The 27,052-nt window shown below is 39.2% G+C and overlaps 1 protein-coding gene across 2 annotated transcripts in view; it reads left to right on the top strand.

Annotated features, from left to right (window-relative positions):
* CCHR15.PART0H8orf48 (chromosome chr15.part0 C8orf48 homolog) overlaps positions 1–26,132 on the top strand; it is a 1,144,402-nt gene extending 1,118,270 nt beyond the window's left edge. For both annotated transcript variants that reach the window (XM_044057711.1, XM_044057710.1), the window contains one exon: positions 25,162–26,132. In XM_044057711.1, the coding sequence (XP_043913646.1) occupies positions 25,162–25,263 (102 nt within the window). In that variant the 3' untranslated portion in view covers positions 25,264–26,132. The remainder of the gene's footprint in view (positions 1–25,161) is intronic.
* Positions 26,133–27,052: the final 920 nt, after the last annotated feature.

Genomic DNA, 27,052 nt, shown 5'->3' with positions numbered 1-27,052 from the left:
ATGCCGTGGCAAGATTTTTCCAGGCAAAGTCAGAGCCCACTATACAAGGGCTGTGGCTTCTTTTACTTCTTTTTGTAAAGGAGTGGACTCTGGAAATATTCTAGAGCAGCAACTTGGTCTTTTCTTCATACCTTTACCAGTCACTACATAATCTATTATTTTCCTAGAACTAGGGCAGGATTTGCTAGGACTGTCACCAGGAACTCATGTACATGGTTGCTTCTCACTCCTCTCTCTCTTTCTAAGCTTTAGTATTCATCCCATATAGCTTAGGCTGCTGCAAGAGTGATCTAATGATGAACATAATACAGCTGTGTAAGTAAACTTACCATAACAGTATATATTAGATAGGCCACCCACCCTCCTTCACCTTTTGTCCTTTCTTATGCCAGGGTGGGAGGTCGCTATCTTTCCCATATTCTACATACTTTAACAGGGATTTTGCCTCCCCTTTTTCCCTAGGGAAAGAAAGCTGTAATTTTTGGTACTTGTATGTCTGTTTTTACACTGGCTTGCACTCAAACTCTAGCAGTCATACAGGAGTGTTGAAGGTGGCCTAAAACTTTGAAGGCTGGCAGGACATCCAGTCCTTGGTAGGATACATCCCATATAGCTTACACAAGTGTACTATCCATTCTGGCTGTGGAACAGTGGATAGGATATTTGTCCTAGCACAGATATCGGAAGGGCCAAGTGAGTTTGCCAGTACTGTCTACATATACTTTATCTAGGGAAGACATGTCTGTCCATTTCAAAATTACCCTTGAGAAATCCTAGTACAGTATAGGGCTACTGCTGTGAGCCATTCAGTCCCTGTATTTGAATTGAGAGGGTTGTCTCACTATACTTTCTGTTATGCTGAAAGCATTCAAGTTGAGTGTAGGACTCTACCAAGGTTGTGTCCTGTTTCCTACTGTGCTTGTGATTTTCTTCAGTAGGATATCAAAGTGCAGCTTAGGTCTGCAGAGTGGCCAGTTTGGAGCCATGAAGTTTGCATCTCAGTTATTTGGAGACTATGCTGATGAAGTCTTCTTGACTGCAAGTGATTGTAATCTGTAGCATGCAGTGGAGCAGTCTGATGCTAAATATGAATCAGATGAAATGAATATCAACACCTCCAAATTAGATGCCATGATTCTGTCTGGGAAAAGAGTGGGTTACTGTTTACATTAGAGGGGGTCAGCTAACTCATGTGGATGAACTTAAATATCTTGGGACCTTGTTCATGAGTGAAGATAGAGGAGATTTGGAGATGGCTGTGGCATCGGCAGTACCTGTAGATATTCTTCCAGACTGGGGTGGCTGACAGGGCTGAGTTATAGGGCAAAGCAATCATTTCTTTTGTCTGTGTCCCCATCCTCACCTATAACTGAGAGCTTTGGGCAGTGACCAAAACGACAAGAGTTTGGATACAAGTAGCAGGGTAGCTAAGCTCATTCTCCATAACAGAATGAGGAGCTTGTCAGATTGAAATGATTTTGTAATACAGACAGTGGTCCATCAGGCTGAGAGAAGTCATTTGAAGTGATAGCTTAGGTGTTTTTAGGCACCTCGAGAGGGTCATCCCTTGGTGTCACCCACAGGAAGTGTGCCAGTCAATGGCCCAGTAGGTGGTGGGCTCAAGGCAGACCTGGGACACATTGAAGGGATTATATCTCTCAGCTTGTCTGGGAATTCATAGGAATGGGTTGGAAAATGTTGCTGATGATGGGGAAATCTGGCTTTTCCTGCTCAGCTTGCTACCACCATGTCCCTTATCTGGCCAAGCACTATAGAAAATAGAGGTACGCCTCATTTTTACTTTCATGTAATTTCTTGTTTGTTTTATGATGTTCTTAAGTTAGTAAATGTATTTAATATTTAAGCATATTAATGAAGATGAATTTGGTTGAAGATGAACTTATGGAAATATCATCTCACAGAGAGGGTGCTATAGTCCTAGAACTCATTATCTGATGTAGTGGAAAATATAGTCAACAGTGGGGTCTGAGGATGCCTGAGGCAGAAGAAATGGAGACTGATTTTGAAACTAGCTGTAAAGTCTAGGTGGATGCAGTTGACTGCAAGTCTTTTTCCTCCGGCATATTCACCATTAAGACACATTTCTAGGAATGTAGAAAGGTTTAGCCATTTATGATGTGGCTTATAGAGAACAGCTTTTTTTGTGGAGGGGGGCTTTATGTGCTACCACATGATCATCTGTGCAGGTGGTGTTATTTCTTTGTGCCATGTAAAGGAGATTACTATCTTGTCTGTTTCGCTACCAGCATTTCCCCTCAAATGAGTTATTGTGCTCTTTTGCACTCCTGTAATGAGGACTTAAGGAGAAATAGTGCTTCCAGACCCTTCTAGCCCTTACAAGTTATATTCTGTATACCTGTTTAGGTTTGATGGCTAGTAGTTTTACACCAGACCCACCCCTTAGTAGAAGGGGTCATCATCTTTAGTGCTGTTTGTTTTTCTGAATTTCTAGTAGGCACTTTATGTAGTGTTACTTCAAGAATATTCATATTCCAGTAGACACTTTTAATACAATGCCATAGTGTTTAGGATGTTTGATTATATGTTCTTTGTCAGGGTTAAGGTGCACATTCCCTTGCATTCTACCTGTTGGTCAGCTTGTCAGTATTGTGTATAATTACAATTGGGAGGGTGCCCCTATGCTAATATAAATTTATTTTATTTATTTAACATTTGCTGACTGGGAAAGTCTGACTAGGACAGACCCTGTTTTCAGTGGAGGCCTGAGGAGAAACGCTCCAGACACGTCTTTGGAATGTTGGAGGAAACCCATGTGAATGCAAGAGGACGTGCAGACTCTGCACAGAAGGCACCCCAGCCAAAAATCAAACTGGAGAGCCACTTGCTGTGAGGTGACAAGGTTAACCACAGTACCACTGCACCACCCACAGATTATTGTGATTGAGTCTCTGATCATAAGCAAGTTGTTTTATATTTGAGAAATGGATGTCAAGAATTCATCTAGAGAGCAAAGAGAAAGAAAGTTGGAGAGGTGAAACTTAACATCCATGTTGTGAACATATAACTGCTGTTATGATGGGAGAGACTCAGTCATAACATGGAACTTTAGCTTGTCTGATGCACTGCCAGTTACAGAAAAAACTGTAGCAGCACCAAGTGCTTTATAGTTTTGAAAGCCTTAAAACAGAATCTGTCAATGTCTTTTGAATGAGTTAGAAACTTATGTCTGCCACAGTTGTTGGTGATAGCCTGACTTGTATACCAGCTTTTAAAGCTGTTTCAGCTTTTCAAAGCTGTTCTGTGGTGGCTGGTACTGGCTGTTGTTATGCTCTATAACAAAATTTGAAGCAAGAAAGGTGCTCAACAAAGTTGTCTTTTTCACAAATTTCCAGTGTAATCACAGTGCTTGGAGTGCTCCAAGTTTAAAATATGCTTAGAAAGACTGTATCAAAGATCTCAAATAAAACAGGGCTAACTGTAGTGTTCCGTAACAGGAGTCTGGCAGTAGAGGCACTTTGTGTGCCACTAAATTCTGCTTAGGCAAACAGAAATGTCATAGACTACGTTATTCAACTTACAAGGATTGTAATATTATGCAAATGTGCTGAGCCTGTCTACTGACACAGTGATAGAGCTTCACCTGTCAAACCCATGGCTTTGGCTGAGGAGTGGCGCTGGAAGTTACAGAGCTGATTAGGTGTTTATCTCATGTTGCAAGTACTTTTTGTGTAAGAGGAAGCCTAATCAGCTACTAGCAGTTGTCAGAAGCTGGACATTTTGTATCCGGAGCTTCTTCATCTAGGTTATGAAATGCAAAAAAAAAAAAAAAAAACAATAAAGGGCATTGTATACCACAAGTGAAACAAAACAAAAGTGGTATATCAAATGATATAGCCAAAGCAAAGGCACGCCCAGTATAACCACAAAGTGATTTAAGTCTAGAAAACTGAGGGAAAAAAGGAGTTCTGATGAAGTTTATGAGATTTGTTTAGTGAACTAAAGCACTAAACTTTTTTCTTCAGTTTTTCTGGACTTATCACTTTGTGTTTATACTAGGCTTGCCTTTTCCTTGGATGTACCATTTGATTTGCCACTTTTTTTGGCGGGGGTTTGCTTGTGGTGTACAATGCTCTTTGTTGGTTGTTTTGAAGTCATTGGTTATTTTTACAGGGCCCCAATGCAGCTTTATTCTGCAACATTAAGAGAGACAGGAAATAGGACATGCTTGCCGTAAAGGACGATTCAAACCATACTATATATGTTCTGCATTGTTTCCTATTTGCATTTCCAAGGTACAGAACTAAATGTCTGTGCGGTTGATTCTGCTGGATTAAGTAAGGCAGGAGTGCTGTGAAAGTAAACCCATGACAATGAGTCTCGTATAGTGTACGTGGGGTATGTGACTTTGATGTTGTTAATAAATTTTGAAGAAGAAAAAAGATCTGGACATAAAAAAGAGCAAGCTGTAACACTGATAGATTGAGATCTACCAGCATTTTATAGATGTTAATCTTATTGATCACTGCTACAATAGCCTCGGCAATATGAGTTATATCCTGTCAAGGATATAATAGCTGACCAGCTTCCAAAGCTTTAGGGCACCTTCCACACACCTAAACCATCAGTCATTTCAAGCTGTGCTGAATAAAAAGACAGGTTTGGGCTCCATGCCCTTCAGAGCTTTCCTGTCATTAAAGAGAACACTCTTTTGTGGGGCTCTTGAAGATTGAATGTCATCTTCTATTGTTCCTGTGCTGATCAGATAAGTTCCCTTTGAGAAAAAACCTTCCACATTAAAAAAAGTTTTATTGTACTATCCTGTTTAGCAAAGTTCATTTAAGCTAGGAGTTTGTATTTTAACAGACTGTTAAGAGACTTAACTGCACTTTTAAGTGGGAGAGGACTTTTTTCCTGTCAGTTTAAAAGTTGTTTAAAGTAATTGAAAAGCATTTTTATGTGGAGAAATTGTGTTTACTATACATTTTCCAGCTGATAAAGTGTTTTAAAGTGCTTTTTTATTGTATTTTATGTAAAAAAATTATGTCTAAATACTTTACCAGCTTTTGCTGCTTGTTTTTCCTGGGAAAGAGGCACTATTTTCAGCTTGACATTGGAACAAACTACCCATCCTATTGTCAGTATTTCTTCCAGCCACAAAAAGAAAACGTTAAGCAAATTGTATTTGCTGCCACAGTAGGCTAGCAGTTTGCCTCAGCCACAGGTGGGTGACTCTGCCGTGCCCATATTCTGGTCCTCAGACCATTCATTTGTTGCCTCAGATCCCGCTGGTGTAAGACCTACAGCCGCTATGGACTGAGGGTTAGTCACATCCTCTGCGGCTGTTGGGGTCCCCTTAGTGGACAATGGAGAGCAACTCTTGTCAGTCTTTGGATAGGGAACAAGGAAGCTTTTTCTGTTTGGTCAGAATGCAGTACCCATCCCTGGGGAAGCTGTTGTTGCCATTAACAATACAGTTGGCCCCATTTGTTTTGTCAGAAAGAAAGAGAAAACTAAACATAATTCTACTACTCCTCAAATTTCCTTAGGAGCAGTTTACTGGGTCTGCCTCAAGGTTTATTAATTCAGGCTACTGATCTTTCTTGTATGGTGATACCTCTTTTCCTGAACAGATTAAAGATTCTGAATCTGGAGAGGAAGATGTAGGGACAGATGCAGGGTTTTCTTTTCAGTTTTCTGATTCAGACTCACAGACCTCAGTTTCTTATTCTGCTTGTGGGGGATTACTGTTTCTCAGAGACTATTTCTGGATTGTGCTAGTGTTTTCAGAGGGATGAACAATGAGGTTTCTCAGTCCCTAAGGAAATATTACCAGCTGTTACAGAAGCATTTTCCGCAACCTTCACAGTCTTCTCCAGTTCTGTCAGCTGGTAGTCATCTTGCTGCCTCTAAAAAGGTAGATAGACTATATTAAGTTCCCCAGTCTTTTAAGTATTTCTGCATTCTTCCCAAACCTGACCCAGCAGCTATAGCTTTAGTTAACCTAGTTAACATTAGTTAACATAATGCTGCTAAACATTTAGTTAATTCCAATCCTATTCTTTCTGACAAGGATTGGAAGATTATTGATAAGTATTAGGAACAAGTGTATGCTTCTGCAACTCTGATTTTCAGAATTTTGAATTGTCAGGCTCATAAGTTAAAGTTTATTCAGACTAATTGTGAAAAGTATGAGGGATGTTCTGTCCTGCGGTTTGTTTAGTTTCTTCCCATTGTACAAGTCACAGACATTGTTTACAGTGCATTTAAGATTGTTCATACTTCTTCCAGGGCTATGGCCGTTGGTACTGTTTTGAGGTGTTTTGCCTGGCTGTGCTCTCAGAACTTCTCAGATAAGTTCTCAATAAGTTTTTAGATTCTCCTTTGGATAGAGATTTAGCTTTTGATTCCCCTGCCGCAGACGTTATCAAAAAGATGTGATGAAAGGGATACATTTTTTATAGGAAATCAGTAAGATTTTTCAGCCCTTCTTTTCTAAGTTTTCTAATGGATTCTCTAAGCCCTCATCCAATTTTGACAAAAAAACACACTGCTGGTAAAAAAGATGTTAAGGAAGAAATGTTGGGGGGCATTCCCAAAAGTAGTTCTGAAACCAGCCAAAGCAAGGACAGTGCAACAAGTCAGAATAACTATTTAAGGGATGTTGCCCCCCCCCGTACCTTTTCCTTTTCAGAAAGTCTGACTGTCACTGTTCTCTTTGGCAACAGATAGTCTTAGAGAAATGGGTTCTAAAGATAGTTCATCAAAGTTACAGATGGCAGTGGGAAGACATCCCTCCATTCCAGGGGGCAATTCCTCGTACATCAGATCAGACTCTCTTACTTCCCCCTCTCCTTCAACACATGCTGTCCCAGGAAGCAATAGAACCAGTTCCTCCTTCCCAGGTTTTGAAAGGTTTTTATGCAAGGATGTTTTAGTGCCAAAGAAAGAAGATGCATGGAGACCAGTTCTGGATCTTTCTTTCTTTCCTAAACCTGTTTCTGATAGTGCCCAAGTTTATAATGCTGTTACTTCATGATCTGCTAACTCTTCATCCTCATTTAAATTTTCTGGTAACACTAGATTTAAAAGATGCTTATCATCACATGCTTGTTCATTCAGACTTCAGGTCTTTCTTAAGATACTATGTATATGTATCACATTATCAGTTCTCTTCCCTACAGTTTGGACTATCCATTGCACCAAGAATGTTTACAAGCTGTCTTGCTCCAGTTATAGCTCACTGCAGGCCACAGGATATCCACACTTTCATATTTAGACATCTTGGTTATCTTTGCAGTGTCTTTTTCAAAGGATCTGAAGTCTCTCACTTGGGTCTGAGTCTCCCTCATACAAGCTGGGATTAGAAGAAAACATTCTAAAGTCTTTTCTGACTCCTCCATACAGGATTGTGTTCCTCTGGCATCAGCTAGACACCACAGTTCAAAGAGCTTTTCTTCCAAAGGAAAAAAAAATAGATATATATCTAGATCTATTTCTAAGGTTTTCCACTCAGACTTGGATCATTGTGAGGGAATACTTTAGGATGTTGGGTCTTATAACATCAATAATTCTCATGATACCCCTGCCAAGACTCCACATGAGAAAGATGCAATGGTTTTGAACTCTTTGTTCCCATTAGCAACATATTTTGTCTTTTCAAATCCTAGTGCTGTGGTTTGTCAGAAGAGAAATCACTTGGTGGGAAGTGTAAATATCCCTTAAATCCAGGTCTTCCCTTCTCTCTCCCTGCTCCAAAGCAGTCACTCACTACATATGCCCTGAAGTTTGCTTGGGGAGCAGTTTCAGGAAGGATAAAAGTGAGTGATGTGTGGGACACTAAGGACAGATGCAAGCACATGAATATAAAAGAGATGATTGCCCTGACTGAGGCACCAAACTCTCTAAATCATCCTTGGTTCCAAAGACGACTTCAAGTTGTTGCAGACAATACTACAGTCATGGGGGAAACAGGTCGTACCCCCTTTGCAGACTAACCATGTTAACTTGAGATTTAGCTTCACAGTGCAATCTCACTCTGCAGGCATCTTTCATCTGGTCAGAGCAAAACTGTGTAGCAGACAGAGCAGGACAAGAGCAAAGCCTCACGAATAGAAACTAGATCAGGGGATGTTCCAAGATTTTTTTCCCCAATATTTTTATTAAAGATAAAATAAGAGAATAAACACTGTCTAATACATTGATCATACTGAACAGACAACTTTTTACATTATTTACACAGGGCTGAAAAATGTTTGAAAAGTACAGATATTTTAAGAAAAAACTTTCAGTGAAGCAAACAATAATTAAACAGGGTTAAAAATTGGCTTGAAAAGTCTCAATTAGGTTTGAAACCCTTGCCCATGGGTTGTTAGTAAAACTTCTTGGATACATTCTAAGTTCTTTAGTTCTGACTTCCTTGTTTGTTTCTTCTAGTAAAGAGAGAAATTCATCAAAACTCAGAGAGATGGTAGAGGTCCATTTCCTTGTAATACATTTCCTGGCTACTGCTAATATTGTCCATAAGTATGAATTTGATGTATTCAGAGAAAAGGTTTAATCAACATTAAGAAAAAATAAAGTTTTAGTTAATGTGAAGTTATCTGAAAATAAAGTGAAAGAAAATCGTCAGTATCGCTGCAAAAATTCCTTTTAAGAACTATTATAGAAAATATGGAACTGTCTCCAGCAAGTGATGTTATTTGATGTTTTGAATTTAGCAATTTTGCCAGGAGTTAAAACTGTTCTGTGTAAAAACTTCCAAGTAAATACAATCTAATATTGGCCCCAAGAAGTAAGTTTTACTGAAGATAGAATTTTAAGTTTTCCTGTCTGGGAGAGACTATGTGGAAGGCCTTTAGTCATGTTCCATTGTTTAGTTGTTAAAATGGACCTGTAATTTAACAAAATGCTGTATAATTTGGATACTAAATTGTCAGACTGTTTGCATTAAATATTTCAGATATGATTGTGATTAAGGGAGGTTGAACTAAATATAAAGAGTTCTGAATAATTCTGCATAAGTCTTGAGAATAATCAATTACACTTTGTAGTAATAATCAGTCTTGCGACGATAAGTTAGTCTTTTATAAATTGATGAATTTGTAAAGTTTCCAAATCTTTAATACATTGTTTCCAACAAGTAAAACTTTAGTTTCCCATTCATTAAAGATGTTAAGGTGAAGCTTATCTGGGAAGTTTTTGGTGTTTTTAAAGGGGATTATTTGGTCAAACCAGGATTTGATATCTACATTCAAGTATATTATTTTTCTAAAGTTGTTAATAATGTTATGTAGATAGTTTAGTGGGTTTTGTCACATTATATTGAACAGTATGACTAAGAAGAAACCAGAACGTATTGGAGGGATGTTGGAAGGAATTTTACATGACACAAGTTTTCATTCTGTATTATAGCTATATGGAGATCTTTCCAATTTGAGTTGTAATTTGGATCAATCCAATTTAATATACGTTTAAGGAATGATGCTTTGATAGAGGTTTCCAAGTCAGGGAATCTTAAACCACCGTCATCCCAAGATCTAATATGGTGCATATACACAATCCTGTTTTTGTTCAGGTACCATAGGAAGTTTAATAAAGTGTTATTTATGAGTTTAATATAATTATTCCCAGGATGGCTGTCTAGAGCCAGGACAATATATAAAATTTGTGAAAGGAGAGTCATTTTTAACAATTGCAGTCTCTTCTCGAATGAAATAAAAAACATATTGTTCCAGCTGCTTATGTATGTGTTTACCTGAGATATTATGTTTTTATATTTTGTTTCTCTTTTTTTTCCAGGTTTTTGCATAAGGTTATCCCTAAGTAGTTTAGTGTATTAACTTGTTCTCCAATGATGCTTTGGTTAACTAGTTGAGATTTCCCTTTGTCATTAAGAATAATATATTTAGATTTTTGCTTATTAAAGTGGAGACCTGAAATTTTTTGAAAGTTATTTATTATTGTGTCTAGTTCTAATAATTCTTTATTTGACTTAGGGTAAGGTAAGCAGAATATCCTCCGCAAATAGCTCTATTTTAGAATTGTATTGATTATAAATATTAATGCCTTTGATTTCTTGATTATTTTTTATTGATGACGCTAATATTTCTATGACAAGGGCAAATATTATTGGGGATAAAGGAGAACCTTGTTTGGTGCCTTTGATTATGAGGATGCACTATGAAGTGAAGTGGCCTAATTTGACATATGCAAATTATCTTTATAAATTGCCTTTATCACAGAGATGAAAGATCTTGGAAATGAAAGTGCTTTTAGTGTTTCAAACAAAAAATCGTAGTTTACCAAGTCAAATGCTTTTTCTATGTCTAGACTCACCAACCATGCTTCTTCATTTTCTTTGTTTAAGAATTCTATTAATGTTAATATTCTTTTGATATTATCATGAGTGTGCCTCTTATGAATAAACCCAGTTTGGTCATTATGAACTAATTGTGAAAGTGGAACTTTTATTTTGTCCACAGATATTGACATAAAGATTTTGTAGTCATTATTTAATAAGGAAATTAGGGTGATCAAGGAGCATCTCCAAGAGGGAGGAATCAAATTTTTAGTTTGTATTTCAACCAGGGTGTTATGAAGTAAAGATATAATCGAAGCTGTAAAAAGCTTATAAATCTCTGCTATAATGTCATCTATGCTGGGAGCCTTGTTTGGTTTAAGGTGTTTTGATTTTATTTTGGATTTCATTTTGAGTTATTAGTTTTTCGAGAGTTGTACTAAGGTTTTCTGGGATGCCTTCAAATTTAGTGATTAATTCCTGGGCTAAAACTTTTTTGTTTATATTATTTGAGTTATATTGTTTGGTGAAATGATAACTTAAGGCTTCTAATATATCTCCAATATCATAAAACTGTCTTGTTAGTACCTTCATGTAATAATTTTAAAATATTATTTGCCTTGGAATGTAATTTTGCTCATAATGACAATTTGTGCATGCGTTTGGGAGTAAGAGCATACTAGTTTAACTTCATTATTTCTAATGCTAAGTTTGTTTTGTGTGCCAAAATATCTAGATATTTCTTGTTTAATGCATCTATTTCTTTTTTGTTATTTGAGTTTGATTGTGATGATCTAGATCTCAAGGAGGTTAATTGAGATTGTAGGTTCTGTAGTTCCAATTCACAATCCTTAAGATTTTTTTTCTTATACCAGACTATAGTTTCACCATAAATATATGCTTTTAGACCATCCTAATCTACAATAATGTTTGTTTCAGGGTTATTTGTCTCTGAGAAGAAGTTTAATTCTGATAATAACCATGATTAGAAGCCTTTTAGTTTGGAGATATAAGCAGTTCTAGTAATAGTATTCTATAAAAACACCCTAAATATCACCACTATTAATCCACAAATCCCTTCCTTCAGTAACTCTGAACTACTCCTAGCTAAACTCAAATGTAGCGACAAAAAGTAAATCAGTATTATCACATGCTATATACTACCAGGTAACAACTTCCCTACCGTAGAAGCCTTCCTACAATGGACAAGTCAAAACCTGCTCCAGGAAACTATTGTCTTTGGTGACTTTAATATAGATTGGAACACATGTTCAGCTGTTAACACCACAAACCATATCAACCTCTACAGTTTCTCACAAGTCATCCAATCAAGCACTAGACTAGGAAATGCAAAAATCAAAGAGAGCTTCCTTGATTGGATCTTAATAAATAAGACCAGCACCTCTTATCAAGCAGGCATCATCCCGGACTCTCGTAGCAACCATCAACCCACCTTCCTACTAAAATTCAAAACCCAGGCCAAGCCAACCCCCATATTACAAACAACCAGTAACACAAAAAACATTGACCCCAACAAATTCAAACTTGAGCTAAAGCACCATAACTAGAACATACTAAAAGTACTACTGCTAGAAGAAGTTGTAGCCCATTTCAGTAACACTTTCCTAGAAATCCTAAATGCACACACTCCAGCCAGGACCACTAAACTGAAAATGAAAACAGTCCGCTGGCTTACCAGGGAGACTAAAATGGAATATCAGAAAGGAACAAAGCCTGGTATCCCTGGAGAGCCACAAAACATTCAGCAGCTAAGGAACAATTCCAAAAACTTAGAAATAAGACAAAAAAGCAGTTCTCCTAGATAAAAAGAATTATTTCCTACAGCTATAAAACAAGCATCAAAACAACCCCAAGAAATTCTGGGCAGGAATATACTGCTACACCCTGGCAGACTCTCCACCCCACTTCCGACTTCCACTAGTGAAATCACAAATATACCAGACACGTTTAACAAATACTTCATAGAAACTTTTTCTAATCTTGTTCAAAAACAGCCCAAATCCACCACCACTACAGAACCTGTAGATAGACCCAAAACAACCTTCCAATTTCAACCCATCCCTACCAACTATGTCAAAAAGTTGCTATCCAAACTTAAACCTACTACACTAGCAGCTGATGGGATACCTGCTGAATATCTTCAGTTGGCTACCAGTGAACTTGCCTTCCCTATATCCATCCTTATAAACAGATCTATCTCAGAAATCTCAATACCACCCATCTGGAAGACCTCCTATATCATCCCCCTCCATAAGGGTGGAACCTCCACTGACTTCACCAACTATCGCCCCATAGCCATCCTGCCTCCACTAGCTAAAATACTTGAGAAATGTATACACCACCAACTTATGGCATACCTGCTTAACAACCAACTTCTCTCTCCTACCCAACACGGATTTCGTTCTTCTCATAGCACAACCACTGCCCTACTCTCTTTCACAAACCTCATCAACCAAAACAAACACACAGTAAATCTAACTTCTGCCATATTCTTGGACCTATCAAAGGCCTTTGATATGGTCAACCATCTTAAACTAGTACAAGCACTTACTGAACTTGGCCTTAGTAACCAAGCATTAGCTTGGTTTTAGAAGTATCTACAAGGAAGACAACAAGCAGTTCAGTGGGACAGCAACCTATCCACACTGCTACCCATCACCACAGAGTCCCACAAGGTTCCATTTTAGGTTCCCTCCTATTCTCCATTTTCAAGTCAAGATGCAACAGTTATACAATACGCTGATGACTCAACACTTGTCTTTTAAGCCAATGATCCTCAGAAACTCCTCTCTATAACTAAAAAGCCTTCCATACCACTAAAAACTGGTTTCTTAACAAAAACCTAATACTACCCCCCCAAAAAAGCAAACTATTGCTATTTACACCTAACAAATCTACCACAATACCCAGCCCATTTAATATTGTGTCCAGAGATGGGACTGTCATCTCCCCTGACACTCACACTAAATTGCTAGGAGTGACCATTGATAATAACTTCAAATTTGATCCGCATATAAATCAAACCATTAAAAATATTCACAAAAAACTGGGCAGTCTATAAAAAAATAAACCATTTCTAACACAACCAGCTAGGATAACAGTTGCTCAAACTCACCTCCTTTCCACACTATTTTATGTCTCACCCGTTCTCACCAACTTACCCAAAACCAAAATTGCCAAACTCAACACCTTTTACAATCAAATTGCAAAATTTGCTACTGGTGCCCCGTACCGAGCCCACCACTGCCATTTCCTAAAACAACGTGGCTTGAATTCCCTAATCTCCTAAACTATCATCAACTTTCTCTTGCACACAATCTCCTACTACTGCCAAACAAAACTCCGGCTCTGGCTAATCTACTAGAACTACAACTAAAACTAGACAACTTCGCTATAGCAACAAAAAATGATTAAGGTCACCAAGACCAACAACACATCAGGGGACACCCTCTTCCCTAACTACATAGACAAAATTTGGAATACCCTATCTAATGCTATTACCTCAGCAGGCTCAAAGGTTACATTTAAAAGACTCCTGAAAGAACACCTAAAGCACACATGGATATGCACATGTTCCCCACCTGGTTGACCCCCCCCCACCCTCTCCCCTTACTCTTGCCCTCTGACTTCAGCTTCATCACCAAAAGAATGCAACTTTTCTAGCTTCCTTCCAGTTCCACCTCAAATTCTAACCCCTTAATCAACACCCATATGTCGCTGCTAGGACATTCTGTTATCTATCCGCTAAACTTTACTTTTTTCTTTACACCTTTACTCTTACTTTCTACTTAAGCAACTCATGCCTCCTGCTTTTCTTATTTGACCTGTTATCCAATTTCCCATCTCTGTCTCTTCTCATGCTACTATACTCCCTACTATGTCTAATTTTTGCTCTCTTTGTTGCTATACTCCCTACTGTGGCTAACTTACTCACAACTCAACTGTATAAAGCAAAAATGCAACCACTACTAACAGTGTTTACTATTATGTAATGCCTCAACCTAAAACTGTAAAAGATGTGTTCAGTCTCTATAAATATGTTAAATTTTAAGCTTCAATGCTATGTTACTAGTCAGTGTTAAGTTTGGTACTATCTATGTTAATCTGCATTAAGCTTTAATGCTGTGTTACTAGTCAATGTTAAGTTTGGTACTATCTATGTAAATTTGAATGCTTCTGTATACACCTTATATTTTGCTTAAAATTTAACTGTGGAGCTTTTCTCCCCGGGCCTCTGCTGAAAATGGACATGCATCCAGTCAGACTTTCCCAGTCAACAAATGTAAAATAAATAAATAAAATAAATAAAAAAATATTTTGTGAGGTCTACTTGTATAGCTAGCATAAGACAATCATGGTCTGATAAAGGACAAGAACCATTTTACACATGTTGTTGTCCGTATAGTAATGAAGCATGTGGGTTTTTTTTTGCATGTAACTGCCTTAATGTCTACAATTAGCAGAGCTACAACACCTTCTTGCCAAAAAATATTAAATGACACACATATAAACCCTCTAGTATTATGCATCAATATGAAGAAGCAGATGTGAAGTGGTTCTATCTCGCCATTCATTCTTAGGGATGGGTTCGGAGCTGATCCTCGGCTCTTCGTCAACCTACTACAAAGCTCAAGGTCTTCAGACAGCTCGAGGCCAAGTCCCTATCCCATGATGCACCATGAGTTACCTCAGATCTAGTTTGCCGCTGCAATAGATTGGCAGTTTCCTAGCACAGCTCGGGCCAGTATAGCTTTTCTTTGAAAACTTTTCTAAATTTGGTATTACTTATAATAGTGATAGTTATTCATAGTTATAACTTTGATAGCTTAATATTAGATAATTCTTCTCCTTTTGGCCTTTGTTTTTTTATAGGCCTTTAATATTCCCTTCCCTTCTTTGGTGTGCCTTTATAAATATTAGCGTAGTTATATATATAGCTTTGTAGTTTAAATAAGATTCTTTAAACTTTAGACATAGTGTGTGTGTGTGAGTGCATTTAGATAGTTATAGTTACATCACATTTATTCTTATACATCCCATTTGTTGTTTAGGGCTAATTACTGTAGTTTAAGTTTGCTAAAGTTGTGTGTGTGCGTGTGTTTTCTTCTTTGAGACTACAGTCTGTTATTGTACAGTAGAATTTTTAGTACTGTAAATTTCAATATGGCTGACCAGGAGAAAGACAAGCATCCTAAGTCTGGCTTTAAAAAGTGTCCAAAATGTGGACAAAAGATGTGTGTGACAGTCACGTAAATTGTGTTTATTGTCTTGGAGCCTTGCACTTGCAAGAGAGCTGCTCCATTTGCCATTGTTTTTCTTCTAGAGTTTTACATGAGAGAAAAAGAAAACTCATTGACGGAGGACTTTTAAAAATCTTCATTTCAGGAAGCTTTGAGTGACCAGGATAAATCTAGCCAGTCTCCCAAGTCTTCAAAGTCTTCTAAGGCTTCTTTTACTCTTCTTCTTCTTCTTCTTTCGGCTTTTCCCGGTTAGGGGTCGCCACAGTGGATCATCTGTCCGCTCATGATTCTTTTACTGATGTGACAAAAATCTAAAAAAAATGTTGACATCAGCTCCACAGCCTTCGGAGTCTTTTCAGAGCCGGTCTTCGAAGTATTAAAGTCTCCTGTTCTCCAGTCGGTACCACCCTCCATACATTCATCTCAGTCCTCAATCAGCCTATCCAATTTGGATGTGGATCGTGTGTTGCAGAAGTTGCTATACAGGCACCAGCGTTTGATAAATTTTTATCGTCTCCGACCCAAGTGGTTTCGGAACCGAAGACTGTTATGCCATCGACTTTTTTTTCCTCCTCCGAGCCATACCGGTCCTTCTGAGCTGGAGGAGTTGGACTTGATGATTGCTGAGCCTTCAGAGCCGACGCCTACTCTACTGCCATTGGTTCCATTTACTCGGACTTCCTCTGCACCTATCAAGGAGTCTAGGAACCGACACTCTCCGGTCGGGTCTCGGGAGGATAGTTGGACTGACCTGTTAGTTCTGACTTTGCCTCTCGGGGCATCGACTCAGATGAGTTCAGCTCCTACCTCTGGTTTGGAGCCCACTGTTTCGGTGCCGAGGGGATTGGTTGTTTCTTCGGATCCAGCGGTCCCTTCTCATCGGAGCAGAGGTGCATTTAAAAACATGAGGAGAGTAATGTCCCCCAAGACATCTACAACTTCAGGTCCAACTACCTCCTCCCCAAAAGTGTCTGTGTCCACTTCTGCCTCACAGATCCCTTTGAAGCGTAGAGACCCCGAGCCTCAGGAAGCCCCACTGGGTGGCCCCTGCTCTTCCGAGACTTTACCAGAAGTTCCCACTAATGAGATTCCCAGGAAGAGAATTTGCAAGAGGAGACACCTAGACTCCCCACAGGAGTCTCTCACATCTGATACTGACTTAGATGAATCAGAAGGGTCCCCCTCTGAAGATATCTCATTTGAAGAGATATTAGAAATCCTTAAGCAGAGGGGTGGCTGGAAGTCCACCAACCCTACTGAAGATGAGTCGGTTCTCCTGAAGGCTTTTGGGTCTCAACCTTCCACCTCTTGGGTGTCTCCGCCCTTCGATGAGCTCATGGAGCTGATCTCACGGAGGGAGTGGGAGTCTCCAGACACCATGGAGCCTGTCCCTAGGAGGCCCAATAAGTTTATTTCTGCCCCTCAGGATAAGCCCGTTCTCACTAAGGGAGTGCCAGTTGATGCCATGGTGGTGGCCGCAGCCACCAAAAAGGAGATTTCAGAAACTTCTTCCTCTATCCATCCTCCTAACAGAGACTGTAGGATCATGGATAGATACGGGAAGTGCATGTACAGTTCAGCGACTTTTGCCATGCGTTCACTGAACTATCTCACACATTTTACAAGACTGCAGAGAGACCTCCTTAAAGAGCTTGGAGATACTCTTCAGGGTACGGTAGCTGCAGGAGCTTCACACAGAGTCGCATCCCAGCTTGCTACCCACAATTCCATAGTGAACTCATCCATGTGTCTCATTTCATATGCAGCTGATGGAAGGAGTAGGGCAGCGGGTACAGGAATTGCTCTCAGGAGGCACTCCTGGATGCTCTTGTGTTCCTTCGGGGAGCCCTTTAAGTCATCCTTTGTCAACACCCCTTTTGGTGGCTCATCCCTTTTCAGGCCCAAAGTTAAGGAAACTTTGACCAGGTGTGAGCAGGAAAGAAAGACTCTGTCTGCCTTCGGAGTCCATTTTTCCACCCCTACTAGACCCTACCCCAAGGATCAAAAGGGAGGAAAGATATGATTCTGAAAAGCCCAAGGAGCCTTTCTGGACACACATGGTGAACCGCCATCCAGGGGCAGAGGAGGGGGCAATAATGGAAGACGCCGCCCTCACAGCAGAGGGTGTCTGCAAAACTAGGGCAACAGAGACCAGTTCTTTGGGAAACCCTACCAGTGCTCCTGAAAGGAGGCCCAACTGTCCTGCTCTGGAGGCAGTCGGGGGTCACTTATCTTTGTATACAGACGCCTGGCTCAAAATAACAAACGACAACTGGGTAGAAAGTATAGTTTCCAGAGGATATTTAATTCCCTTTGCCATTCCCCCTCCATTGACAACAAAAACCCCGGACGTTTCACCTAGTTACAGGGAACAAGCAACAGTAGAGATCCAAACGTTGCTAAGAAAAAGAGTCATCCAACCAGTCCCAGCAGACCAGACAGGATCTGGAACTCACTCAAGATTCTTTTTAGTTCCAAAAAAGACAGGGGACTGGAGACCTATTTTGGACCTCAGCAGACTAAACAGATCTGTCAAGAAAGAGAAGTTCTGGATGGTCACGTTTCAGTCGATACTTCCCTTCTTAGGGAAAGGCAGTTGGATGTGCTCGATAGATCTACAGGATGCGTACTACCATATAAAAATGGCCAGACCATCCAGGGATCATCTACGCTTCCAGATGGGAGCCAATCATTACCAGTTTCGAGCCCTGCCCTTTGGTCTCACTACAGCCCCCAGAGTGTTCACCAAATGTATGGCAGTCATCACGGCTCACCTGAGGCGTTTAGGATTCCAGGTGTTTCTGTACTTAGATGATTGGCTCCTCACCGCCACCACCAGGCATCAGCTAATACAAGCCTTGGTACACTACTCTTACTCTTTGCAATCATCTGGGCATTACCATAAATTCAGAAAAATCTGCCTTGTCACCATCGCAACATATCGTTTTTATCAGAGCAGAATTGGACACCACCACCACCACTTTAAAACTTCCAGCAAAAAGAGTTTTACTACTTTGTCAGCAAGTCCAGAAAATCATATCCAGAGACAAGGATCCAGCATCAGAAGTGCTAAAGTTGTTAGGCATGATGGCAGCTGCAATAATAGCGATAATGTTGGGTCGCATGCACATGCAGATTCTGCAATGGCTGCTATTCACTCAATGGTCTTATCAAGAGCTCTGAATGTCTCATCTCATAATTGTAATAAACACATGCAAAAAGGATCTTTGGTGGTGGTTGACCTCTCTTCAAGTAACGATAGGTCATCCTTTTATCCTACCCTCACCAGCTGCCACAGTGATCATGGACGCTTCCCTGTTAGGGTAGGCAGGGGCATTTTCAGGGAAGAACAGCCCAAGGCACATGGACTGAACAAGAGACACATCTGCATATCAATGTCCTGGAGATGAGAGTGGTACTTTTGGGGGTTGCAATACTTTCAGGACTCTCTCCCTCTGGGGACAATTGCGATTCAGATGGACAACATGTCAGTTGTCTGGTACTTGAAGAAACAAGGAGGAACCAGGTCCTATCCCCTTTGTCACAAGCCCGTAAGAGTATGGCAGCGGGCTACATCCACCCAGCCCTTTCTGATAGCAATGCACATCCCAGGGAAATCCAGCGTGATTGCAGACAAACTGAGCAGGGCAATTTTGTTGCCTCATGAGTGGTCCCTCAAAAAAGAGATAGCGGAGAGAATATTCCACAGGTGGGGCCAGCCTTGCTGCGACCCTTTTTTATTCCCACATGAATACAAAATGCAGAAGCTACTTTGCCCTGATTCCCCCTCCAGGAGATTCCCCAAGGAATGCACTCGTACACGATTGGTCTCAGGGTCTTCTCTATGCATTCTCAGCAATACTCTTGATGCCCAAAGTATTACAGAAAGCAAAAGCCCTAGGAAGGACCATCATTCTAGTAGTCCCTCTTTGGCCTCATCAGATTTGGTTCCCCCTCCTTCGACTTCATCTGTTGGAAGAGCCTTGAATTCTGGACCCAGCTCCAGACCTTCTGACGCATTCATTGGGGGCTCTTCATCCCTCTCTTCAGTCCCTAAAATTGACAGCTTGGCTGCTCCAATTCCCAACATAGCCAGGTTCCATATCCTCTCAAACGAAACGCAGTATATTTTAATATCTTCTCATAAATCCTCTACTAGGAAGATATAGCTTAGCAAATGGAGGAGATTTTCTATATGGGCTTCTCAGAATAACATTGATCCCCACCAGGCCCCCATTTCCTCTATATTAGAATTTTTGACTATGCTTTTCAACAAAGGAGCTGCGGCATCTACAGTTCGGGTACAACTTGCTGCCATCCCTAATTTTCACCTTGGCTCTGAAGGATTGAACATAATGTCACACAAGCTATCCAAAGCTTTTCTCGGAGGGATCTTCCACCTCAGACCACCAGTGAAATCCCCTTATACCCCATGGAACCTAAATTTTATGCTTTCACACATTATTCTCCCACCTTTCGAGCCAGCTTCCTCATGTGATTTGAAATTTTTGTCTTGGAAGACTATCTTTTTAGTAGCCATCACGTCTGTTCGTAGAGTAATAGAGCTACAGGCCTTGTCCATAAAGCCTCCATATTTGATTTTTCATTCTGACAGAGTGTCCCTGTGAACAAATCCTTCATTTTTGCCTAAAGTTTGTACTGAAGCTAACCTTAATCAAATCATAGATTTACCAGTGTTTTTCCCCAAACACACCAACAACTTAGAGTATATGCTGCACAAGCTTGATGTTCATAGACAGCTCAGATTTTACCTGGATATAACCAGAGAGTTCAGAAAATCAGAACAACTTTTTGTTTCCTTTTCAGATTCTAGGAAAGGTATGCCAGTGGCAAAAACAACACTATCTAAATGGTTATCTGGTTGCATAACCTTCACTTATTCAGCTTCCAAGTTTACCTTTACAACACAAAGTTAAGGCTCATTCTACCAGAGCAGTGTCCACATCCTCTGCTTTTTCTGCTAGGCTTCCTATAGACAACATTTGTGCAGCAGCCACTTGGTCAAGACCTCATACCTTTATCACTCATTACAAAGTTGATAATGCCACCAGGGACAGGGCCTCCTTTGGTTCTACTGTCCTGAAAAATATATTCCCGTGAGACACCCGAGAAAGATGGTGCTTGAGACACTACCCATCTGTAAGAATGAACGGCGAGATAGAACAACTTCACATAAAGATGTTATGTACTCACCATAACGTTCCATGTGAGTTCTTCATCTCGCCTTCATTCTTACTTCCCACTCTCCCACCCTCTCCAGGGTTTTTCAAGGACCGAAATACTAGTTTTATCATGGTTGCTCAGTCCTCCTATGGGTTTTTCCTAAAGAGTGATAGAATGGCACATGGTATTGTTAGATGCACCAAACAAGATCTGAGGTAACTCAAGGTGCATCATGGGATAGGGACTTGGCCTCAAGCTGTCTGAAGACCTCGAGCTTTGTAGTAGGCCGACAACCCATCTGTAAGAATGGTGAGTACATAACTTCTTTTAACCAGGTTCTGCTGTACAAATACCCTCTACTTGTGTTCAATCTAATAGAACTTCCTTGGCACTGAAGCTTGAGAATAAAGTTATAACATGATGTTCTCAAAAGCTTGCACAGTTTGCTGTTTTCAAATATTACATAATCAGGAAACACTACTAGAGACTTTAAGTTGTGTGTGTATTTATGTTTCTAATTCTGGAGTAATTTAGGCTTATACTTGTTTTTGTCAGTTTTAATTTAAATTAGTAGTCATATTAAGCTGTTATTTTTCAATTTCTAAACATTAACTTGAAATTAGTAACTTTTTAATATAAATAAAAAAATATAACTTAACTTAAATGTAGCAGTCCAAATGTTTTGAGTTTTAATATGGAAGTCTGAAGCTAAGGATGCATCTCTAGTACTGTTCCCTATACTTCTTGTAGGGTGCTTCTTGGCAGAATGGCCCAAAAGCTTCCAGAAGCCTTAGAAAAGATAGAGCAGTTTAAAAATGGCTCAACTCAGTTTTGGTTTTTTTGGCTATAAATGATCTCATTATGCAATGAGATTAAACTTTTTTTACACAATTTCTTAATATTATTGCTGTAAGTTAACTATTTGTTCTCTGTGTTAAATGTTATTTAAAAAGCATTAATTACCATAATGGTGCAATAAGCATAAATTAAGAAGCATTAATCAATAACAAACAAACAAAAAAAAAAAGATTTGGTTATTTATTTACCAGTTGATTCTTTGAGAGATGAATTTGATGTGGCAGCTGAAGTCTCATTATTTTTGTTTCTTCTTCTTGACTTCATGCTATGTATTTTTCTCAGATTTTCTCTTTAAAGAAGACAGGGAAACCTCCATATCCTCTGGGATGGTTGTTAGATTACTGTTTATTATAAAGGAGATAGCTTCATCCAGATTGTTAAAGGTTCTTGTAACAGAAGAGAGGTGCATTTTGATTTTTGCCAGATGCAATATTTGGGCTCTAATGTTGTTTTGTTTCAGATGTTTAACCATTAGCCAACATTTCTTGCTCATTTCCAGAAGTCTCACAGAGTAGTCACTGTCAAATCTGATCGGGGTGTTTGTTAAATTTTAATGGGGCTTTCCTCCAAGCTGTTTTTAATGCTAGTTCCTTATCAAGGTAAGAAAGGAATTTTACAACACTAGATCTTGCCAGTTGCTGTCTGAGTTCTTTCTATACCAAATGAGAGCCCTCTTGTAAGTCTAAAATTTTGGGAACCCAGTTATTCAAAAATAAAATAATGTTCTCACCTTCTGCCTTCTCTGGTACTCTGAAAATTCAGAAATTGCACTTTCACTCCCAATTTTTAAAGGTCATCAATTTTATTCATTAGCCATGTATTTTTTTTTGAGAAGAAAGTCTGTGTATAGTTCATTTTCTTTTAATCTTCCATCTATGTTGGTTATGGCTGTCTCCTTGTTCAGTATTTTATTTTGATGATGATGAAAAAGGTCTCTAAAAGCTTCAGTTTGTTTAGAACTATTTTTACTGAATTTCTTCAGATTTTGTTGGAAGTCATCTGTCTTCAGTGATAGTGACTGTAGAGTGGAAGACACCAGCTGTAGTTCTTTCTGTAGTGCAGCATCAGATTGTGAAGACTTGGAGCTGTTCATTTTCCTTCAAGTTTAGCCTGAAATAATTTGACAGGAACTGTTTGGAATAAAAACTTCGAAGTTTGTAAAGTTAATGTTTAGACTTAGTAACTAGATTTTATAAAATGTAAGTATATATATTAGTCTAATTCCTGTCTGTTATATTAATTTTATAGTGCTCAGAAAAAGTGCTGTGCTTAGCTGGCCATCTAGGCTCCGCCCCCGGATCTTCCTAGATTTGATCCATCTGTGTGGTGTTCCTCAAGTAGACCAATTTGCCTCCTCTCTGGATGTTCAGCTGGCAAGATTCTGCCCTAGAACTCCATGTAAGAAGGCTTGGAAGATTGGTACCTTTTCCTTTCCTTCCACATGAATGTTCTTGCATGCTTTTCCTCCCTTTCCACTGATATCCAGAGTACTGCTGAAGATTCAGAAGGAATCCTATAAGATCATTGTGGTGAATCCCTTCTGGCCCAGGCAACAGTGGTTCTCCCCTCTTTTGGAAATGGCCAGAACAATTACCCCAAGCTTCCTCAAGGAATGAATTTGCTCACAAAGATCTGAGGTGTTTGATACACCCTAACTCCATTCAACTTCATCTGACTGCCTGGATAATAAAGGTCTTAATTCTCTTTAGACACCTGTTTACTGAGGATTGCAGTAGGTACAAATGGAGGCAAGTAAGCTTGTTACAAGAAAATCATATATTAGCAAATGGAAAATGTTTTCTAGTTGGTGCCAACAATATAGCCAGCACCCATTCAGGGCTAGCTGTTTTCTGATTTTGCAATATTTGTGCGAGTTACTATCCTATGACCTTTCTTACTCCTCCGATAAAGTTAATTATTCATTGCAGTATTTCTGCCCACAGATCCTCCTGTTTCAATGCATTCTCATATCAAAATGTTTTTGAAAGGAGTTTTGTGTTGAGTATCTAACACTTGCTCCATCTGAACCAACCAGCTAATTTGGATGACTTGAAGTTTTTAACATGGAAAACTGTTTTACAGATCACTCTGACTTCTACATGAAGAATATCAGAGTTTTCAAGCTCATATGGTGTCAGCCTTATTATATTTTCCCCAGAAACAAGGTTCTTAGAGAGGTAATCCTTGTTTTTATCCTAAAGTGGTATCCAAGTTTACTTTAAGCCAAACTATCCATCTCCCAATTTTCTTTCCTGAACCTAAACATGAGGTAGAAAGTATACTCCATACCTTGGATGTCCACAGACAACTCAGAAACAGTCTTGGCAGAACTAAATCTTTCACATCTTTGGATCAGTTCATTTCTTGTGAAGGTGAAAAAGTGGCAAATTGTGTCAAAACAGATTATTTTCAAATGTCTGTTTCAGGCTATTACTTTTGTTATACTCACCACAACAAAAGTACTCCAGGCAGGGTTAAGGCCCACTCTTCCAGAGCCTTGACTTCATTTATGGGTTTTTTGGATAGGGTTGTATATAGATGCAGCAACTTGGTCTTCTGTACATATATTTACAAGACATTACAAACGTAATTCTTTCTCTAGGTCTGTTTCAGACTTTGCTTGGACAGTTCTCCAGATGCTCCGGAGCCCTTCCCCTTCCACCTCCCAAATGTAGTAAGCTAGGGTAATGTACTGTTATAGCTAAGGGTACTGCAGCAGTGATCAAAATAATGAACATAGTACAGCTGAGTAAGTAAACTTATCATAACAATAGATATTCGAATGATCACTGCTACAGCTGCCACTCTGTCCCTCCATCCCCCTTATTTCTTGGCGTGTTGTTTATGCCATGATTATTGTTTGTTGTTTCCAGCACTGTTTTTAGGACTCAGCCTCCTCCTGTCTGTTGGATTGAAAACTCTGAATGGCTGGGCACCCAAACCTGTCGTTTTAGTCATTTCAAATATAGCTGACTGATGGTTTGGCATGTGGAAGGTGCCCTGTAGCTTTGGAAGCTGGCAGACTGGCTGGCTGTTATATAAATGGCATGATATTACTCGTATAGCTAAGGCTACTTCAGTGGTGATCATTTGATCATCTCTACTGTTATGGTAAGTTTACTTGCAGAACTGAACATTACTGAACTCAACTTTATATCCACTTTTTAGTGCAAACCATGTAATAACAGTAAAGTATATCCATACCACAAAACATGCATTAGACAAATTGTGTGTGTAATTTTAATACTGTTTAGAAAGCTTTTGACCACCCTAAACTACAACACAAGCATTTAGGGGTGGTTTTAAAGTCCACACTAATGGATATTATCTAACCAGAAGGTTAGAGCATTCCCAAGGAAGTTTCTGCTGATGCAACAATTCCAACAACATTTTGTAGTTTTAGCTTTCAAATCTACAGTATTCCTTCACTTACTGAACATAAAGATCTAGTATGTGGATATTACATGGTTATGCTAAAATAAATCTGAGACTTGCAAAAATGTTAACTTAAAATGCGTGGAATGCTGTGATTTCTTGCATTTCTAAAATGTGATGTAATTCAGTGTAACTTGCTTTTAGGATCCTCTCACCCTAATTGGAGAAGTACTTGAAAACTTTCCTAAACTTTCCGATGACCCCAGTGAGATCTGGAAAAGATTAACTGCAAAGCTAAAGAAATGACCTAAGCGTGCAACTTGCTTTCATGGGAGGAGATCATACACTTCAACAAGTAAAATGTGACATGGGTAATAGTATTAGTTGCCATAAGAGGATGGCAGTACTGCCGCAGGTGGGAGTATAAAATGGTACTACTGCTCCAGGACTGAAGGTTTGAGATAACCTTTTTGGAGCGATGGCAACATAGGTTTTATCAGGGCTTTGTGCAGTGCTAAACTTTGTGAAAGTAGTGCTTTTGAGCTCAAGAGGAATTAGAAAGTATGTTCTGTTTTGTGACAAAGTCAAACATTGTTTTTATACAGACTAGAGGTGTACAGCCTACTGCTTTGGAGCTGCATTGTCTGGTTGCTCCTTGCTTGTCTCTGAAACTATGACTAGGTGTAGAAGCAGCATTGTTAAAAATTGTATGTAAATTGTTAATATCTTTAAATGTTTTCTGTTAAGTCAAAATGCATCTGTCTTCCTTTGCAGCTTTTTTAACAGGAGGCGACCTTAACTGCTGCTTTCTAAATAATGGTTCTTACTTTTGGGTTGCCATACTGTAATTCAAAGTAGTATGAAATGGGACTTGCACAGACACTGGACTTTTGTTTTTTATAGCATTGTTCAGAAGAAACACTTCCCAGTCTTCACAGAGTTTCATCACTTGTATGTCAGTAGGCTCACTGAAGTCTGGCAGTGTTGCACAGATGGTTAAATCTATGAGCTTCTCACAAGTTTCATCCTGTAAACTTGTTTAGTTAGTGTCTGTTTACATATTTGTCATCCTGAGTAAACCACTGTAGGTCATCCGTGTAGCAATGTGTTTGTGCTTAGTAGGCTTGTGTAATTAACCGACATATGAAATTAATGAACATTTTCACTCAAACGTAGATCACAAACGTGTACTTCTTTTTTCCTGTAATGAAAATTTTTGATTTTTATTTAGTTCCTTCTTGATTCGGTTTTGTCTACATTGCCTGTGCTCTTAACATGCATTTGTTTCACAGTTTTATTTCCTTTGTTAACTCACTAAGTGAAGTGGTGCAACAAGTAGAACATTTTTAGTTATGACCAGGACGAGCAGGCCAAAATAAGACATGCAATACAAAAAGCAATCAGTTGCAATCATCTTAACTCTCAAATGAAAACACATATTGACAAAACTTAAGAATATTTACATTGTGTATAACCTCCTAAATAGCAGATTTAACAGATAGTGAGTATTAAGTAGCTGGAATAGTGTGAAACCATTTACAGTGTCAACAGAGTTAAGAGATCTTTCAAAATGAGCATAGGTTCATAGGTTGGTACTAGGCTATCAGCCCTAGGGCCTATACAAGCTTAGCCATAACAATTCCCTGGCTATTTCTTCCCACACTATTTACTTCCCTGGACCCCTGTCTGACTGACATGATCCCTGGGGTGAATTTCCTTTCTGCAATCAATATTACTTGTTTATGCAGCAAAGAGCCAACTGAGATTCTGTGAGTGGCACACATTGGAGTCTTAACTAGGATTACATAATGCAGCCATGGCACACATTGGAGTCTTAACTAGGATTACATAATGCAGCCATGAGATAGCGAATGTAAATTAAACTCTAGCAGTATTCAAAAATAAATGGTTCAAAGTGTCACTCTTGGACAATTATGTTTATGTATTTCTGTTAAATGAGCATTTTCTTGCATTTTAACATTCAAACCAAAGGATACACTGAAAAATCATTCAGTAAAATCTACAAGAAAATCCCACACAATCTAGAGTTTTCACTGTGTGATATCTTAAATCTCCTGTAATGGAGGCCCATGTG

Source organism: Protopterus annectens, chromosome 15.part0, assembly GCF_019279795.1.
Source record: "Protopterus annectens isolate FY-2018-M chromosome 15.part0, PAN1.0, whole genome shotgun sequence".
Taxonomy (NCBI): domain Eukaryota; kingdom Metazoa; phylum Chordata; order Ceratodontiformes; family Protopteridae; genus Protopterus; species Protopterus annectens.
This window is presented reverse-complemented; position numbering and strand designations above follow the sequence as displayed.